Source organism: Porites lutea, chromosome 13 (genome assembly GCF_958299795.1).
Source record: "Porites lutea chromosome 13, jaPorLute2.1, whole genome shotgun sequence".
NCBI lineage: Eukaryota > Metazoa > Cnidaria > Anthozoa > Scleractinia > Poritidae > Porites > Porites lutea.
In genome coordinates this window covers 17,729,185-17,749,047 of record NC_133213.1, presented here as the reverse complement: position 1 = coordinate 17,749,047, position 19,863 = coordinate 17,729,185, and the positions used below count along the sequence as shown (strand labels likewise).

Here is a 19,863-nt window from a genome sequence, read left to right as displayed (position 1 = left end):
TGGCGTAAAAACTTATTTATTAGCTCCTTTTCTATTCGTTTTTGTCCATCACAGTCGCATTTGATTTGCATCAAAAAGGGGTCCTTCTACGTGTTTTTCATCGTTTTATAATATGACTTGATTTAGTGGGGTCTTCTCTAAAAAAGTAAAATATTAACATTCCTTTTGGTGATATTGATCGAAATTAAAAAGAAAAAAAAAGAAACAGATTTACCATTGTTTAAACATGGTGTATATAAATTTAATCTATCTACTCATTGTACATTCATCTACCTTCTACTGAAAATACTAAAGCTGTTGCCAACAAACTACAAACAGGAACATTTCAGAAAACTCAAATTTCGGAAAGTAAACTTATTTCTAAGGGTTAACATCCCTGGGTAGCGGAATACAAGTGTTTAGCAACTGAAAAGAAAACCTATTTCTTTACCACTAAAACACTGAGAAATCAACTGTTATTTTAAGCTTGTGGATTTTCAGAAATTCATAATGGTTGATATAAAATAGGGAAGATCCCCCTGACCCCTGGCCCCGCTCGGTTCCAGCTTAAGTATAACTCGGTGTAAAAGCCTGGGGAGTTTTTCCCTTTCTCCTTTTTTGTATTACCTCCTGTTTTCCTTAGTATAGCTCTGCTATCTTGACTTCTTTGAGTTTCTTTGTGTCACGTCACTTAAGAAGATTGCAAGTTCTTTTTAAATACACCCGTCCGAGGATGAGCTGGCTTAGAAAGATTTCTGTATGCAGCTTGTTGACCTAGTAATTTAACACAAATGATTTTGAAAAATAACTATGAGTACGGACAGTTGAACCTCCATTAAGCGGCCACCCTCGGGGCACCAGCAAGTGGGTTAATGGAGGTTGGCCGCTCAATAGAGGTTTGTCATTAACCATGTCAGAAATTATCATAATCTTTAGCCGAGAAACACCACTTTATTTTAAAACAAACACGCGACAGGGGCGGCATTACTGGTCCACAATCGGTCGTCACCTTTTATATCGGACTGTTTTCCATATTCTTAAAATAAAGCAAACTTTGTCTGTCAAGTGCTTGTTGACCGCTTAATAGGGGTGACACTAATGGAAAAATTCTTGTTGGAACGGCAAAAAGGTGGCCGCGATCACTTAATAGAGGTGGCCGCTTCTTTAGCTTTTAGTTTCACTTTTGATCAAATTACTTCAACAAAAGTGACGTAAGTGCTTCCAGAAATAGCTCCCGGGAGTGGGGTGGGGGTTACTTTCTTAAGAGGCTAATGGGATGTACCGCTGGATGGGGTCGCATTTTTACGACTGGATTGACTAGAATGGGGTCGCATTTTCAATGGAGTTACTAGAATGGGGTCGCACATTTTAGGATTTTTGGGGGTAAGACAGTTCTTCATATTTACTATTAGCAAACGTACCAGAATGTTTGTACTTGTAGATGAAAAGTAAAGTGTTCTTCATACAATCTAAAAAAATGGGTCAATTTATAAAAATAGAAAGTGACTAAGTTCGGATCACGAAAATTACACATGTACATTTGCCCAAAAGTGACTAAGATGGGGTCTATAATTGGCCACAGAATAGACTATAATGGGGTAGAGGATCTGAGAGGCCAGCGGTACATACCCAGCAAAAATTAACCCAAGTACCCCTCCCCCTCCCGGGAAATAGCTACCCTCCAAAAGGAGGCCGTCCAGGAAAATTTGAGAACTAATTATAAAGCATATAAGGGGTGACATTAAATCTAACACACATTTATATATTTGTCTCACAAAAGATCTTATAACACATGCTGTAGAGTGATGGATTCTTCCACTGAGGAAGTTGGTCTGATGAGTCACCTTCTAATCTTCTGAGGAGGATTAAATACACTTTGTGTCTGATTTGAAGTAAAAAAAAAAAACTGGAATTTCAATTGTCGCAGTTGTGCTGTCATACGCCCTACCCCTGGAACTTGCTTCACAACCGGACTGGTGACAAATTTCAGTCGTAATGTTCTGTACGAAAGATAGTTTTCCTTCAAACTCCTTCCAATTTTCTATGTCCGCTTTAATTTTATCAATGTGTTATGATTTCCGCATTAAGTGAGATTGAGACAGTTTGTTTCAATCGTCTACTAATCCCCTGGTATCAAATTCCCCACCCCTCCCCGCTTCCAATCCCTGACCCCTGCTGACGCCTGCTATGCAGGTCAGACAAATTTTCACTTTCCGTGCTCATCAGCAAGTAAACAGCTCGGGGTTTTTCTCCCCCCAGGCTGGGAACTCATTGATGGTTCTGTTTGATCAAAACCGATGAAGACGATGTGTGACGCGAACGGGAAGGGTTCTAGCGTTATGTTGCTTTGAAGTATTGTTTGGTAGCCAGTAGCGCGCGCTGGCTCCACTGTAAGCAGTTCCTCAGATAAACGTAGCCCCAAATTACTGAAGGATACCACTAGTTGTAATCAAATGTCACCATCACCCAAATGCACCGTATTTTTAGCGATTAGCGTTAGGAGGAAGCAAGTCAGCCTAAGAGTCAGGAAAATCACGATTCCCGTGTTTTCTCTCGGTTAAAGAATAATAAAATTGGCACCCCCTCCAGTCTGGGATGTTTTTGTTCTTCCAGGGATTTGCTGCTCACTCGGTACATCTTTAATAACTGAATGTCATTTATAGAAGAAACTTGAGGGCTTCGAAAATCCCCTGGTGGGGTACTCCCTATAATAGAGTATACGGGGAGGCCGTCCTCTTTTATCTCGGACTATTTTCCTTCATCATGGCTCTTAAAATAAAGCCAACCTTCTTCTGGTAGGAGCTTGATTTTTTATGGCCGCTTAATGGGAAAACTCTCGTTGAAACAGCAAAAAGGTGGCCGCGATCGCTTAATAGAGGTGGCCGCTGAATAGAGGTTTAATTCCTTATTCTTTACTACAATTATTTCAAGGCATTGATTACTGGCCGCTTAATGGAGGATGGCCGCTTAGTTGGATGATAAGCATGTATGCATAATAAGTCAGTGAAAGGGCGGAGAGGAAATCCTACATGATGGGTACTATCGCTGTAAAAGTCCTCTGTGATCTGAACGATCATAGACAGCACGGCCTTATTAAAAAGAGACATATTTTGACAGACGTTTAACCCTGGAAATTTAAAAAAACAAATGTATTTCTAAGGTATTAAAAGGAACCTTGAAGTTCTAGTGTAACTTCAGCTAATGCAATGCCTACCTTAGTTAGAAATTTCCAAGTAGTCTTGATAGTTAGCTGGATTTCTCACGACGAAAGGGTCTATACGAGGAAATGATATTTTGTAAGACAAGTTTAAGAATAAAAGTCAACTGCATTTTCCTTGACAAAATAACAGGGCTTGTACAAAACCTACCTAGAGCAGCAATCAACCCTTCTACCACGAAAAAGTTGAACCTAAGGGATTTTGCCCTTCCTTTAGCTTTCAGTTTCATTTTCATCAAATTACTTAACAAAAGTAACGTAAGTTCTTCCAGAAATAGCTCTCACCAAAATGCAGCCATCCAGGAAAATTTGAAACTAATATTTTTTAATATAAAGGATATGAAGGGTGACATTAAATCTAATATACAGTTATTGATTTTTCTCTGAACGAAAAAACACTCCAAAAAGCTCACAAAACATCTTAACAGATGCTGTAGACTGATGGATTCTTCCACTCAGGAAGTTGGTCTGATACTTCCTGTTTTTCTCCGAAGATTGCCGGATATGTTCGACAGCTACACAGCCGTTTTTAGTGTCGTCACGCAACCCTCCTCAAGTGGGGGGAAGCGTTGCGTGACGACACCTCCCCCCGTCCCATCCCTTACCCCTTTTGACGCGTGCTACGCAGATTAGACAACTTCTTGCATTCCGTGCTCATTACTAATTAAACAGCTCGAGGTGTTTCTCCCTCCGGGTGGGAACTCATTGATGGTTCTGTTTGATCAAAACCAGAGAAGAAGATGTGTGACGGGGATGGGTTCTAGCGTTACGCTGAATCTTTATGCTGCTTTAAAGTATTGTTTGGTAGCCAGTATCGCGCGCTGGCTTCACTGGGAGCAGTTTCTCAAATAAATGTAACCCCAAATTACTAAATGATTCCACTAGTTGTAATCAAATGTCGCCATTTCCCAAATACACCGTTTTTTTTTTTCACTCGGTACATCTTTAAAAAAATTGAATGTTATTTGTATTATAAACGTGAAGGTTTTCATTCAGATAATGAAAAGCCCCGGTGGGGTCAGGCTCGCTATAGTGGCGTATACGGGAAGGACGTCTTCTTCTATCTCAAACTATTTTCCTTCATCATGCATTCTTAAAATATAGCCAACCTTAGTCTGTTATGGCCGCTCAATAGAGGTGTGAGAACTAGAAAAACCCTTGTTGGAACGGCAGCATATAAAGGTGATCGCGATTGTTAATAGAGGTGGCCGCTCAATAGAGGTTTAATTTCCCATTCTTTTCTGCAATTATTTTCGGGCATTGATTACTGGTCGCTTAATGGAGGATGACCACTTAATAGGTGGCCACTTAATGAGGTTCAGCTGTGTACAGAGCGGGATGATAACCATGTATGCGTAATAAATCAGTGAAAGGCCGAGAGGAAATCTTACATGATGGGTAATATCTCGGAAAAAGTCCTCTCCGATCTGAAAGATCATAGACAACACGGACTAACATACTTTGACAAAAGTTTAACCCTGGAGATTAAGAACCAAATGCATTTCTAAGGTAAAGGAACCTTGGAGTTTCTAGTGTAACTTCAGCTAATGCTTGCAATGCCTACCTTCCCAGTTCTCAAGTAGCCTTGATCGGTTCGCTTGATTCGTCACGACGAAAGGGACTGCAAGGAAATTATATTTTGTAAGACAAAATTAAGTTAAAAGTAAATTGCACTTCCCTTAAGAAAATAACAGGACTTGTACAAAACTTACCAAGCCGCAACCTTCTACCAAGCTCGAAAAAGTTGAACCTAAGGGATTTTTTTCCCTTTGTAATTCACAGCTTTCAGTTTCGCTTTGATCAAATTACGTTTACAAGTGACGTAAGTGCTTCCGGAAATAGCTCCCAAAATACAGCCAACCAGAAAAAAATTGAAAACTAATGAAACATATGATGTAATATACAGTTATTAATATTTCTCCGAACGTGATAACAAAAGGCTCGCAAAGTAAAGCTCTTATAACAAATTCTGTAGACTAATGCAATCTTCCAGTGAGGAAGTTGGTCTTAAACTTCCTGTTTTTCTCCTTACACTACCGGATATGCCTCCTGTGTGACATTTCTAAACAAGGCTCGCATTTTGTGTGTGATTTGAAATAAAATAGAATCTTTATTGACGCAGATGTGCTGTCATATCATCCCTACCCCTGGAAATTTCTTGACAATCTGATTGGTGACAAATTTCAGTGGTAGTATTACGAAAGATAGTTTTCTCTCAACTCCTCTCCATTTTCTACATCCGCTATAATTTTATCAAGGTACTACAGATTTCCGCATTACATGAGATTAAGGCAGTTTACCAGTTTTAATCCTCTACTAAGCCCATGGAATCAAATAACTCTCCCCTCCCTTCCCCCCTTGCCCCCAATCCCTTGCCCCTTTTGTTAGTCTGTGAACTGGCTCTCTGTTTGGGGAAAGGGTAAAAAAAAACCTCGTGATTTTTTCGAATCACTCTTTCCCCAAACAGAGAGCCTTAATATCGATATCTTAAACAATCAGAGATGAAGATGTGTGACTGGGATGGGTTCTAGCGTTACACTTAAAAGCTTTATGCTGCTTTAAAGTATTGTTTGGTAGCTAGTACCGCGCGCTGGCTCCACTGGGAACAATTCCTCGGGTAAATGTAACCTCAAATTAGTGAAGGATTCCACTAGTTGTAATCAAATGTCGCCATCACCCAAATGCACCGTATTTTTAACGTTCAGCGTAAGGAGAAACAAAAAATCTGGTTTTTGTGCTGGCTGCAGTGCCAAGAGTCTGTGAAACATCTTACGAACATCTCCTACAATGCTGGTAAAATCACGGTCCAATGTTTTCTTTCTGTTGAAGAATTTACGCCCCAACCTCTACCCCTCTCGGATGTCTTTGTTCCGGCTCTTAGATTTGAAGTTTTCTGTGGTGTGGCGGCAGTATAGTTCCCAGTCTCTTAACGGCCACCTGCCCACAACGCACTCAAAGAGGACCAAAGTGGGGGTCCCCGCTTTAACCTCGTTCCCAGGGCGTTTTCCTGAGAAAATGGGAGGGGCGGGAAATGCTTTGCTTCAGTACCTTTCTTTGACTTTCTATATAGGTAGTCACTTCTCTATAACAGACACAAAAGGTGTCCAGGATACACGGAATTGACAGCAGTGCTTCAGTCGGGGTAACTTCAGGTTTGACACATTTCCCCGCTCATTATCATATCAGTGGTTGTGCAGAATCAGTATATAGCTATACTATATGCCACACGCTTCCTTTCATTCAATGATTACCCCTACCCTTAACACTTCTAAAAACTCTCTTTTCAGGTGATAGAAAATGAAGTTGAATTTAGAGTCGGTATATCTTCAATAATTGAATATCATTTTGGTGGTGTAAACATCGAGGTTTCTTTTCGGAGAATGAAATGCCACACGGGTGTACTTTCAAGTTTCTATAATGGCCTACACAGGAAGACTCCGCCCGAAAGGGGTATCTTTTTCAGGCTTCAGGTCAGTATGAAAGAAAAGGGATTTCACCAGTTGAAGTACCGTAAAATTCCGAAAATAAGCCCCTGCATGTATAAGCCCCTCCAAATATAAGCCCCCCAAACTCATAACACAAAAAACCCTCCGTTAAATCGCCCCTCCAAATATAAGCCCCCGGGGGCTAGTACTTTGAAATCGCCCTCAAACGCAAAGTAAAACAAGCAAAAACGGTACATTTCCTTCTAACTATAAGGCTAGCCCAATCGATATTGAAACGCAAATTTCCCTCCGTAGATAAGCCCCTCCGAATATAAGCCCCTCCAAAAATAAGCCCCTCAAAAGGGGCCTTTGAAAAATATAGGCCCCGGGGCTTATTTTCGGAATTTTACGGTATATGAAAAGGTAGCGGGACAACTGTCAGTTTCGGTCAGGAGCCCATAACCCGGACCGAGCAACTTCCATGAGCTCGTGTCTGACGGCGTTTTCTTGGACCAGTTTAGTTTTAGATATGATATGAAATGATATTTTTTGCCTTTTAATAACGTTTTTTTTCCTTTTTGATATCTTATACTTCGAATGCGCTAGTAGTCATGGTGGAGATTCTGTGTGCGCGGGAAAAAGTGCCCTAAAATGTGTTTAAAAATAAACTGGTCCGTAAAAACGCCGTGACATAGGCCTAATATGGGAGTTGCTCTCTCCGGGTTACGGGCTCCTGTTTCGTTAAAAGGCCCAAAAGTGCTGAGCATGCTCAGAGATGTATTTTATGGGTGTGAAAAAATTCTGGAACACGTTCTGGTTTTCTTATTTATTCATATTTTAAAGACAGTGTATTTACAGCAATTGTTTTCCATTTGTTCGGTTTTCTCAGTTCTTTTTAGCGGAATATATTATATAATCCCTCACAGTATTATTCACTGTCTGAAAAGTTGGTGGCGGCTTTGATTGTAATAGGGGCGAGGTGCGGGGATGAAACAATTAGTAGCTGATAACAATAACAGAACAATGGAATATATTTTCTCATTCCCTGCTCATATTTCCCGGCTCAACATGTTTAACCATCCTACTAAAACTACACAAGTCAGAATTTTTCGATTTAGTGTACTTACCACATTTTCTTGGACTTCACTAAATCTTCGGCGGCTGTTGTCAAAGCGCAAACTAGATATTCGCATATCTTACCACGTCACTTTTAAACGAATTTGACATTACATCTCCAACGTTTACCTGCGAACGTCCTTGTTTGACTCGTTGGACAACTGACACAAAATTCTGTCGGGATGGGAGGTCCGAAAGAGTTTCCAAAACTACTCTGCCTTAACGTTAAGAATAGTATTCCTCTGAGTTACTCATCTCTTTCTGGTAAAACGACTGTTTGACCACTCCACACGAATTGACAATTTTCCATATTTTAGAATTTAACCTCAAACAATGCGACCCTCTTGGGAATAACCATTTCTAAAGAATTAATTAAGGTAATTCCCTTGAAAATGATGTACTGTTCAGATTTTTTATGTCCTCACCCCCTCCCCCGACCCCCGCCCTTTCAAGACTTCTACAACTCGGGCTTAAAAGGAAAAAAATGGTGGCAGCCCCCCTGACTGTCTTAAGGTGATGTTACACGGGATGATTCGCAACGACGATTTTTAGCGCAACACAGCGTTGCAATGTTGGAACAATGTTGTAACTATTCGAAACAATGTCGCAACAATGTCGCAACGCTGTGTTGCGCTAAAATCGTCTGGTGTAACATCACCTTTAGAAAACCAAAACTGTATATCAGTTGCCGACACGAAGAACTAGGTTGTGAAGGGAGGGGAGACTGGGAGGGCCTCACAGTAAGAACTAAGTTGTGAAGGGAGGGGTGACTGGGAGGGCCACACAGTAAGAACTAAGTTGTGAAGGGAGGGGTGACTGAGAGGGCCACACAGTAAGAACTAAGTTGTGAAGGGAGGGGTGACTGAGAGGGCCACACAGTAAGAACTAAGTTGTGAAGGGAGGGGTGACTGAGAGGGCCACACAGTAAGAACTAAGTTGTGAAGGGAGGGGTGACTGAGAGGGCCACACAGTAAGAACTAAGTTGTGAAGGGAGGGGTGACTGAGAGGGCCACACAGTAAGAACTAAGTTGTGAAGGGAGGGGTGACTGAGAGGGCCACACAGTAAGAACTAAGTTGTGAAGGGAGGGGTGACTGAGAGGGCCACACAGTAAGAACTAAGTTGTGAAGGGAGGGGTGACTGAGAGGGCCACACAGTAAGAACTAAGTTGTGAAGGGAGGGGTGACTGAGAGGGCCACACAGTAAGAACTAAGTTGTGAAGGGAGGGGTGACTGGGAGGGCCACACAGTGAGAACTAGGTTGTGAAGAGAGGGGTGAGTGGGAGGGCCACACAGTAAGAACTAAGTTGTGAAGGGAGGGGTGACTGAGAGGGCCACACAGTAAGAACTAAGTTGTGAAGAGAGGGGTGAGTGGGAGGGCCACACAGTAAGAACTAAGTTGTGAAGGGAGGGGTGACTGGGAGGGCCACACAGTGAGAACTAGGTTGTGAAGAGAGGGGTGAGTGGGAGGGCCACACAGTAAGAACTAAGTTGTGAAGGGAGGGGTGACTGAGAGGGCCACACAGTAAGAACTAAGTTGTGAAGGGAGGGGTGACTGGGAGGGCCACACAGTGAGAACTAGGTTGTGAAGAGAGGGGTGACTGGGAGGGCCACACAGTAAGAACTAAGTTGTGAAGGGAGGGGTGACTGAGAGGGCCACACAGTAAGAACTAAGTTGTGAAGGGAGGGGTGACTGAGAGGGCCACACAGTAAGAACTAAGTTGTGAAGGGAGGGGTGACTGGGAGGGCCACACAGTGAGAACTAGGTTGTGAAGAGAGGGGTGAGTGGGAGGGCCACACAGTAAGAACTAAGTTGTGAAGGGAGGGGTGACTGAGAGGGCCACACAGTAAGAACTAAGTTGTGAAGGGAGGGGTGACTGAGAGGGCCACACAGTAAGAACTAAGTTGTGAAGGGAGGGGTGACTGAGAGGGCCACACAGTAAGAACTAAGTTGTGAAGGGAGGGGTGACTGAGAGGGCCACACAGTAAGAACTAAGTTGTGAAGGGAGGGGTGACTGGGAGGGCCACACAGTAAGAACTAAGTTGTGAAGGGAGGGGTGACTGAGAGGGCCACACAGTAAGAACTAAGTTGTGAAGGGAGGGGTGACTGAGAGGGCCACACAGTAAGAACTAGGTTGTGAAGGGAGGGGTGACTGAGAGGGCCACACAGTAAGAACTAAGTTGTGAAGGGAGGGGTGACTGAGAGGGCCACACAGTAAGAACTAAGTTGTGAAGGGAGGGGTGACTGAGAGGGCCACACAGTAAGAACTAAGTTGTGAAGGGAGGGGTGACTGGGAGGGCCACACAGTGAGAACTAGGTTGTGAAGAGAGGGGTGAGTGGGAGGGCCACACAGTAAGAACTAAGTTGTGAAGGGAGGGGTGACTGAGAGGGCCACACAGTAAGAACTAAGTTGTGAAGGGAGGGGTGACTGAGAGGGCCACACAGTAAGAACTAAGTTGTGAAGGGAGGGGTGACTGGGAGGGCCACACAGTGAGAACTAGGTTGTGAAGAGAGGGGTGAGTGGGAGGGCCACACAGTAAGAACTAAGTTGTGAAGGGAGGGGTGACTGAGAGGGCCACACAGTAAGAACTAAGTTGTGAAGGGAGGGGTGACTGAGAGGGCCACACAGTAAGAACTAAGTTGTGAAGGGAGGGGTGACTGGGAGGGCCACACAGTAAGAACTAGGTTGTGAAGGGAGGGGTGAGTGGGAGGGCCACACGGTAAGAACTAAGTTGTGAAGGGAGGGGTGACTGAGAGGGCCACACAGTAAGAACTAAGTTGTGAAGGGAGGGGTGACTGAGAGGGCCACACAGTAAGAACTAAGTTGTGAAGAGAGAGGTGACTGAGAGGGCCACACAGTAAGAACTAAGTTGTGAAGGGAGGGGTGACTGGGAGGGCCACACAGTGAGAACTAGGTTGTGAAGGGAGGGGTGAGTGGGAGGGCCACACAGTAAGAACTAAGTTGTGAAGGGAGGGGTGACTGAGAGGGCCACACAGTAAGAACTAAGTTGTGAAGGGAGGGGTGACTGAGAGGGCCACACAGTAAGAACTAGGTTGTGAAGGGAGGGGTGAGTGGGAGGGCCACACGGTAAGAACTAAGTTGTGAAGGGATTGGTGACTGAGAGGGCCACACAGTAAAAAATTACCAGATATCGAGACACTTTGGGGAGCTAATTAAGCTCCACTGACAGCTAAATAAGAAAGCTAACTAGCCGAGCTAACTAAACGTTTCTAACTAAGCGTTTCTTTACTAAAATCCACGATCAGGTCAAAAATCCGGATCATTGGGATTTTTCGTTAGGAAAAGAAACGTTGTATCCAAATGTGAAAACATGTTTTTCACTTAAACACCAGTGTGGAAACAGGTTTTTCCCTTCATAAAAGACTCAAAGAGGGGGTCCCCGCTTTAACCTCGTTCCCAGGGCGTTTCTCTGTGAAAATGGAAGGGCTGGAGACAGCTTTACTTCAATACCTTTACCTTTATTTGACTCTCTCTGTGTGTAGTCACTTCGATCGGGAGATTGCTGGGAAAAATGTATGTGTTACTCACTCCCAGCAAGACTGATGGAAGAGTTCCAAGCCAGCAAGGTGTACCTACAACATGCAACCTGACTTACTGGGAAGTTTCCCAGCAGAGGTATCTCCAGGCACTTCTGGCCGGTTTGGGTGAGTCCACAGGACAAAATTCAGACCTTCAGTGGTTGGTAGAGGGGGGCATAGAAACATGGGTGTGGCCAAAAGGCGAATTTATCCCTTCAGGGGGTGGGGAAGTTTCTGGCAAAAAAACTCGTGCCAGATATTCTACACATCAAATCCCAACAGACACCCACAGTTGTATTTTTCCAAGCAACACTTTCCATCTTTGGACATATCACTTCTTTCAACTCCCATCCAGCAAAAATTGACCTGAAGAACATATATTTTTTTAGAAACAGATCTATTGGATGCCCCTGATGCATGTTATGGCTGTAAAAAATTCTGGAACGCGTGCTGGTTTTCTTATTTATTCATATTTTAAAGACAGCGTATTTACAGCAATTATTTTCCCTTTCCTCGGTTTTCTCAGTTCTTTTTAGGGGAATATGCTACATAATCCCTCACGGTATTATTCACTGTCTGAAAAGTTGGAGGTGGCTTTGATCGTAGAGGCGGGGTGCGGGGCTGAAACAATAACAGAACAATGCAATATATTTTTCCATTCCCCTGCTCATATTCCCCTCAACATGTTTAACCATCCGAATGAAACTTACGAGGCGAACGCGGGATTTCGCGCAAAATGCCGCGTTCGCCTCGCTTGGCTCATAAAGTGTCTGTTATGCAGGCTAACTAAAACTACACACGTCAGAATTTTTCGATTTAATGTACTTACCACATTTTCTTGGACTTCACTTTCTTCGTCGGCTGTTGTCATAGCGCAAACTAGTTATTTGCATCACCGGCCGCGTCACTTTGAAACGAATTTAACATTACATCTCCAAAGTTTACCCGCGAACGTCCTTGTTTGCAATGTGACTCGATGGACGACTGACACAAAACTTTGTCGCGGTGGGAGGTCCGAAAGAGTTTCCAAAACAACTCTGCTTTAACGTTAAGAATAGTATTCCGCTGAGTTACTCATCTCTTTCTGGTAAAACTTCTGTTTGACCACTCCATACGAATTGACCAATTTCCATATTTTAGAATTCAACCTCAAACAATTCGAGTCTCTTGGGAATAAGCAGTAACTTCCCTTGAACGAAAATGATGAACAATCATGATTTTTTTCAAACTTGGCACAAATGTCAGCCATGTATAGGGCATTGGAAAACTGTAATAAAAAGATGGAGTCAAGGTGCTTGTTTTCGCCCTGTGCACCCATAATACTGACTTTTTTTTCCTTGTTGTACGCGAAATGTTCGAAACCAGCCGTCAAAAATTCTTACTTTATAGCCAAAAACTATGAATCTTTCCAAAACTTTAAGCACGTTTATTTGTCTGGGTAATATTTTTTCAGTTACGAGACCTTTAATTACCGGATCTTGAAAAAACTGTAGAGAAATGGACAGTTTTATCATTATCTCGTTCATCCGTGGATCTAAATCCGGAAATTTGCGTCATTCATACCTAAAACAAAACATCTTCTACTATCCAGATTTCTTCTTCCCGAATAGATATTTTTTGTGTGGTCATAGCGAGTAAAAAACCCAAATAGAAAGGGGGTCACCTGTCCCGTTTCATAGCAAAACGACAACAAAGGGATTATTTCGGCTTCAAACGATCATTTTGCGCGAGAGGACTGGGGCGAGTTTCAACACAAACACCTCTTTAACCAGGTAGAATAATCAAAATTGCTATTTAAAGCATTTGGACTACAAAAAGAGCCATAGCTACTTCTTTTTAGCCGACCAGTGAAAATCAACGCCACCTTTGAGGTCGCAACATTATGTGCTGAGTGATGCGCAGTGCCGAAAACAAGGGAATTACCTTAAGAGCTTTTTGCTTTAGGAAACCTCACAATTGAAATACAAGCAAGTTATTTACCTGTCCCTTCGGGGTATATGATATTGACAGAAATTCTGTTTGCACTCTAAACTTCATTTTTATTTTGTAACAAACATGGGGAAACTGAATTATGTAGTATTTCTCAGTCAAACACTGTTTCAAAAACCCTTTCGTAAGCGACCACTACATAAATTTCTTAAACGACCGCGACCACTTTTTGGGTCAGAAATTTGACATATTTTTGTTTCCGGTAAGCCACCACCGGGCATGATCACGTATGATTGTAACAAAACCGTTGCTCGAATGTCACAAAAGTTCATTTTTGAATAGTGCTGACTAAGTTAGCTGACAGATTATAGCAGTTGACTTACAAAAAAGATGTCTGTAATGCGATCTGTAGGTAAAAAAGTGGATTGTCGCATTCATGCATAATGTTACGTACAAAGTTTCATCAGTTCCAACCGCTATTCGAGTTAAACATTATTAGCAGTTCTCTATTTGCCACATTTTTACTTGTAAGATAATAACTTTATTTATTACGTTTATCGGTTCAGTTTGAGGTTTTTTTTCTTGATTTTTCCCGTAGACGACCACCTCCCGTAAGCGACCACTTTGTCGTGCACCAAGACTGGTCGCTTACGAGAGAGTTGAGTGTACTTGTATTTATACGAAAACAAACAAATGAACTGTGTGACATGAAAAGGGGTTACAGTAAAAGGCCTCACCTAAACTTTCAGATAAAAATTAAAGGGTCGACTAGAGAAATCAGATTGTAAAAACAACGTACGCGAGTACGCCTCGGCTATGAAATAGCAATCCTTACGCATATCAAAAGGACGAGTAAATGTAAAACTACATTTTAGTGATTTAACCTACTAACTGAACTGGGAATTTGACTTCAGTATAAGATTGGAGACCTTTCTAAACACTAATAAACTTCAACCGATCTGCAAAAACAATTAGTAAATACAGTTGTGTCAATGATGCGATAAAACCGTAAAAAAACTATATTAAAAAACAATGAAAAAAACTATACTAACTGTATTAACTATTCTATTAACAATTATTCCTTGAGCCCGAATGGGCTCTGAGTCAATAGAATAAAAAAATTTTAGCTAGTTAAAGCTAGACTTTAATCTTTTTTTGCCGCCAAAAAGCCCGCGCTTTTCGCTTCTAGTGGGCTATAACATAGAGTCTAGTAGTAGTTCCACCAATCAGAACGCAGCATTGATAATAGACCACTAGTTGGATTTTACTAAATTAAATTAACACGTTCAAAAATGCTTCTGTCACATATCGTATAACAATGAAAATAGCCGAAACTGACTACTGATTCCTGATATATTTCAGGTGACTATAAAACAAGTTGCATGTGGAAACAACTGTCACAAAATAAGCTACGAAACGCGTGCACTGTAATTTCCAGTCTACGAAAGGCTCCAACTTATTTATTAACAGCATATAATTTTCTTTTCGCGATAAAGAGTTCCAAATCTTGCTAGAAACGCTCCGCCTCGTGATCGTGACAAATCAGAAAATGACATCAACTTCATATGGTTAGGAACTGCTTCACTGCATTCTTCCTCACACCTATACAACAACAGCAACGACAACAACAACAAAAACAACAACAAAAAAAAAAAACAGAAAAAGCAATGTTAGCAAGCTAGCAGAAGAAAAGGATAGTGATTTCAACAAGCGAGGCATATCATTTTGACAACTGACTTCTAAGAGTGCGCTCGATTGATCATATTCCAGAATAAGAATACACAAAGTTTTGTTACAGACCTCTTCCATACCATAATATTTGAACCATTTAAAGCTTTCATAGTTCAGAATACTCTATTTCAAGCAATTTTTTAGATATTGCAATACAATGAAAGGCAAAACAAGTGATTTCTAGGGAGTTTATTCCAGTTATTTTTATTTGAGACGCGGAATACGGTGAATCGAACAGGCGCTAAATCTATTAGAGCAAAGGGTCACATTTAAACTGGTAACTTCAACCAATGATTAGACTTATTGTAGATTTAAAGAATCTTGCATACCAAAAATCCTCTATTAAGCCCCCCCTCTATAATAACCTCCCCCTTTTAGGGAAAGAAAGCTATTAAACCCCCTCTCTCTTTCAAGCCCCTTCTGCCAATTCTTATATTTTAATAATAGACGTATCATGTATGTATTGATTTATCACGACTGTAACACTTCATAAGGACTGATCAGCCTGTATGGTTTATTCGTGAGCTTGAAGTTCGGATTTGATTTTGATCTTCGGCTTCATGATCTCCAACTTCATGTGCCTGAACTTTTCCACTTAGCGTTCTAGTTCTTTATGAACATATTTTATTTATACCACAATCTTCGTTTAATAAAATAAGGTTCTCTTTCAAACGTCCTTGAAATAAATAAATTCCCGGAAGGCTTAATAGAGAATTAACCTGCCGTGCATATCTGGAGACTTTCCTAAGCGACCACCTTCCGTAAAACAAGCGACCGGAAATCTGATCTTGGCATTTTAGGTCGTCGCTTACGTCAGGTTCGACTGTAAGTGTCAATGGAACGAACTCAAACGGGGCCACCGACACATTGAAAAGAAATAAAATCAATCCATGAGACCTGAAATAAATTTTGTAGTGTTATTTAACAGCCAAACAAACTACCAAAGTCAGACTCCGTCGTTGTTCTGGTGAACTTGACTAGTGACTGGCAGATTGATTCTAATTAATTGGCACGGGTTGATTTCGTTGCCTAGTGAAGCGACAAAAGTAATTGGTAGTTAAAATGACGTTTGCAAAAACAGGAATTATGATCCCAGGTTTAAATATGTCTCAAAATACCTTGCCTTCAAACTCAAGCGTTACGTCATCACCAATGAGAACAAACGGCGCCCAGTACTTCACTGCACTAAAGCGCTCAGATTCTCTCATGGATTTCATGGCTTTATTCAAGGCCTCACTGGCACTTCGTCCATGGACTAGTTGTTGGTAGAAAACTTTCATGAACTCCATAGTAGCTTCGTCGTCGATCGCCCACAGCGACACCAGAACAGAGCGAGCACCAGCACCCAAAAATGCCCTTGCAATGCCGACCACACCCTCAGACTTGACTTCTCCCCGCGCACTGTGACAACAACTGAGTACAACAAGTCTTGCCCTAATCTGCGCCTTTAAAACATCTTGCATAGTTAAGAGATAGTCCTCTCTGGCTGGATTCAAGGATAAACGTGTTATGTTAGGGGTCAAGGCAATTTCTCCTGTTTCCATTTTACCGTGAGCAGCAATGTGCACCAAAGCAACCGAGGAGAAACGTGTTAAGACTTCATCTTTTGTTGCCTGCTTTCCAACGAGAGGTTTAGTTTGAATTATTTCCCCAATCATCTGCACTTCCTTTTCGGCCCACTCTAACTGCCCCAGCCTCATTCCTTCATAAACTACCTCCTGTACCCACGGATCGCCGACAAGAAGGGCGCCAGTCTTACTGTGCCAATCTGCTGGACAATTTTGGATTAATCGAAGACTAGAAAGTGAGGGAAGCAGACGAATTCTAAACGTTTCGCAGAGGTACTTTGATTTCAAGTCCATGAAAGCAGCATAAGGAGCCAAACACAGAGGTCCTTGTGTAACAATCACAACCTCATCACCCTGGAGTAAGTCTCTTATAGGGTCTATAACAACATTGTACAATATTTGTAAAGACTTTGTCTGCAAATATGGAGGACGAGACTTTGGCTCACTGGATTTTTCTTCTGCTAACTTTTTATCGCTTGGGTTACTTAATGAGCGATCTTCACAGTTAACATCAGCTCTCACACCTATTTCTTTATGTGTAGTTTCCAGCAGAGACTGAAAATAGGTTGTGACGGGGATATCGATCTCAGTTCTTCTAGTTTTGATTTCTTTTTCTTTCTCGTTCACCCAAAGAACTATTCCTCCCTCGCTGACACCCATGAAAGCTGTATTTGGTGGTAAGTAACTAGCAAAGTCACTTGGTCTTGCACAAAGTGTTCCTATTTCAGGGCGTAACCCTTTAAGACCATACTTGAACTCCAGAAGATCGTTCAAAGCTTGTGCACGTCCTTGATCAGCAGTTAAAAGTGCCTCGATGACTTTACCTAAATTAAGCTGCAGCTCCCACAGCCTCAAATTAGATTGATCGTACGTACTTTTAAGGCCAATCTTCCATTCGTCTTCAGATATGAGATTTCCCCTAATGTGCTCAAAGGCTATCACACTGTTCTTATAATACTGAACAGCTTTCTGGAACTCTCCAAGACTGTGATAGACGATGCCAAGATTACCGTACGCCCTTCCTTCTCCTGCCCTGTCTCCCACTTCTTTCAAAATTTTGAGGTGTCCTTCCTGGTACTCTATGGCTTTCTGGAAATCTCCAAGTTTTCTATAGGTGTTGCCAAGATTACCGTACGCGCTTCCTTCTCCTGCCCTGTCCCCCACTTCTTTCGAAATTTTGAGGTGTCGTTTATGGTACTCTATGGCTTTCTGGAAATCTCCAAGACTGTAATAGGCGTTGCCAAGATTACAGTACGCTTTTCCTTCTCCTGCCCTGTCTCCCACTTCTTTCGTAATATTGAGGTGTCGTTCATGGTACTCTATGGCTTTCTGAAAATCTCCTAGAATCATAAAGGCGTTGCCAAGATTACCGTACGCTCTTCCTTTTCCTACCCTGTCTTCCACTTCTTTCATAATTCTGAGCTGTCGTTTATGGTACTCTATGGCTTTCTGGAAAACTCCGAGATTGCGATAGGCGATGCCAAGATTACCGTACGCGCTTCCTTCTCCTGATTTGTCTCCCACTTCTTTGGAAATTTTCAGCTGTCGTTCATGGTACTCTATGGCTTTCTGGAAATCTCCAAGACTGTGATAGGCGATGCCAAGATTACCGTACGCGCTTCCTTCTCCTGCTCTGTCTCCCACTTCTGTCGAAATTTTGAGGTGTCGTCCATGGTACTCTATGGCTTTCTGGAAATCTCCAAGACCAAAATAGGCGCTGGCAAGATGAGAGTACGCGTCTCCTTCTCCTGATTTGTTTCCGACTTTTGTCCAAATTTGGAGCTCTCGTTCATGGTACTCTATGGCTTTCTGGAAATCTCCAAGACTGTCATAGGCGTTGCCAAGATTACCGCACGCGCTTCCTTCTCCTGCCCTGTCTCCCACTTCTTTCGAAATTTTGAGGTGTCGTTCATTGTACTCTATGGCTTTCTGGAAATCTCCAAGATTTCTATAGACGTTGCCAAGATTACCGTACGCGATTCCTTCTCCTGCCCTGTCTCCCACTTCTTTCGAAATTTTGAGGTGTCGTTCATGGTACTCTATGGCTTTCTGGAGATCTCCAAGACTGTGATAAGCGTTGCCAAGATTACCGTACGCGCCTCCTTCTCCTGCCCTGTCTCCCAATTCTTTCGAAATTTTGAGGTGTCGTTCATGGTACTCCATGGCTTTCTGGAAATATCCAAGTTTGTAATAGGCGCTGCCAAGATGGGAGTACGCTTTTCCTTCTCCTGATTTGGCTCCCACTTCTTTTGAAATTTTGAGGTGTCGTTCATAGTACTCTATGGCTTTCTGGAAATCTCCAAGGCTGTGATAGGCGTTGCCAAGATTAGAGTACGCTTTTCCTTCTCGTGCCCTGTTTCCCACTTCTTTCCAAATTTTGAGGTGTCGTTCATGGTACTCTATGGCTATCTGGAACTCTCCAAGACTGTGATAGGCGTTGCCAAGATTACCGTACGCGCCTCCTTCTCCTGTCCTGTCCCCCAATTTTTTCGTAATTTTGAGGTCTCGTTCATGGTACTCTATGGCTTTCTGGAAATCTCCGAGATTGCGATAGGCGATGCCAAGATTACCGTACGCGCTTCCTTCTCCTGCCCTGTCCCACACTTCTTTCGAAATTTTGAGGTGTCGTTCATGGTACTCTATGGCTTTCTGGAAATCTCCGAGATTTGTAAAGGCGATGCCAAGATTACCGTACGCGCCTCCTTCTCCCGCCCTGTCCCCCACTTCTTTCGAAATTTTGAGGTGTCGTTCATGATATTCTATGGCTTTCCGGAAATCTCCGAGATTTGTAAAGGCGTCGCCAAGATTACCGTACGCTCTTCCTTCTCCTGCCCTGTCTCCCAATTCTTTCGAAATTTTGAGGTATCGTTCATGGTACTCTATGGCTTTCTGGAAATCTCCGAGATTTCTATAGGCGTCGCCAAGATCACCGTACGCTTTTCCTTCTCCTGCCCTGTCTCCCACTTCTTTCGAAATTTTGAGGCGTAGTTCATAGTACTCTATGGCTTTCTGGAAATCTCCAAGATTGTAATAGGCGTTGCCAAGATTACAGTACGCTCTTCCTTCTTCTGCCTTGTCTCCCACCTCTTTCGAAATTTTGAGGCGTAGTTCATAGTACTCTATGGCTTTCTGGAAATCTCCAAGACTGTGATAGGCGTTGCCAAGATTACAGTACGCTTTTCCTTCTCCTGCCCTGTCTCCCACTTCTTTCAAAATTTTGAGGTATCGTTCAAGGTACTTTATGGCTTTCCGGAAATCTCCCAGACTGTAATAGGCGAAGCCTAATGCGTTCTGTAAATCTTCAAGGTTGACAAAGGGGTCGCCAATATTACCATTAATAGCTGCGTTTGTCATATTTTT

The 19,863-nt window shown here is 42.4% G+C and overlaps 2 protein-coding genes across 2 annotated transcripts in view; both read right to left on the bottom strand.

The window, feature by feature from the left end:
• Positions 1-19,863, bottom strand: part of LOC140923188 (uncharacterized) — a 77,552-nt gene that overhangs the window by 3,672 nt on the left and 54,017 nt on the right. The window lies entirely within an intron of this gene.
• LOC140923187 (uncharacterized) overlaps positions 13,289-19,863 on the bottom strand; it is a 42,560-nt gene continuing 35,985 nt past the window's right edge. The window contains exons 6-7 of the mRNA XM_073373264.1: positions 16,054-19,587; positions 13,289-14,806 (exon numbers count right to left, since the gene is read on the bottom strand). Of these exons, the coding sequence (XP_073229365.1) occupies positions 14,801-14,806; positions 16,054-19,587 (3,540 nt within the window). The 3' untranslated portion in view covers positions 13,289-14,800. The remainder of the gene's footprint in view (positions 14,807-16,053; positions 19,588-19,863) is intronic.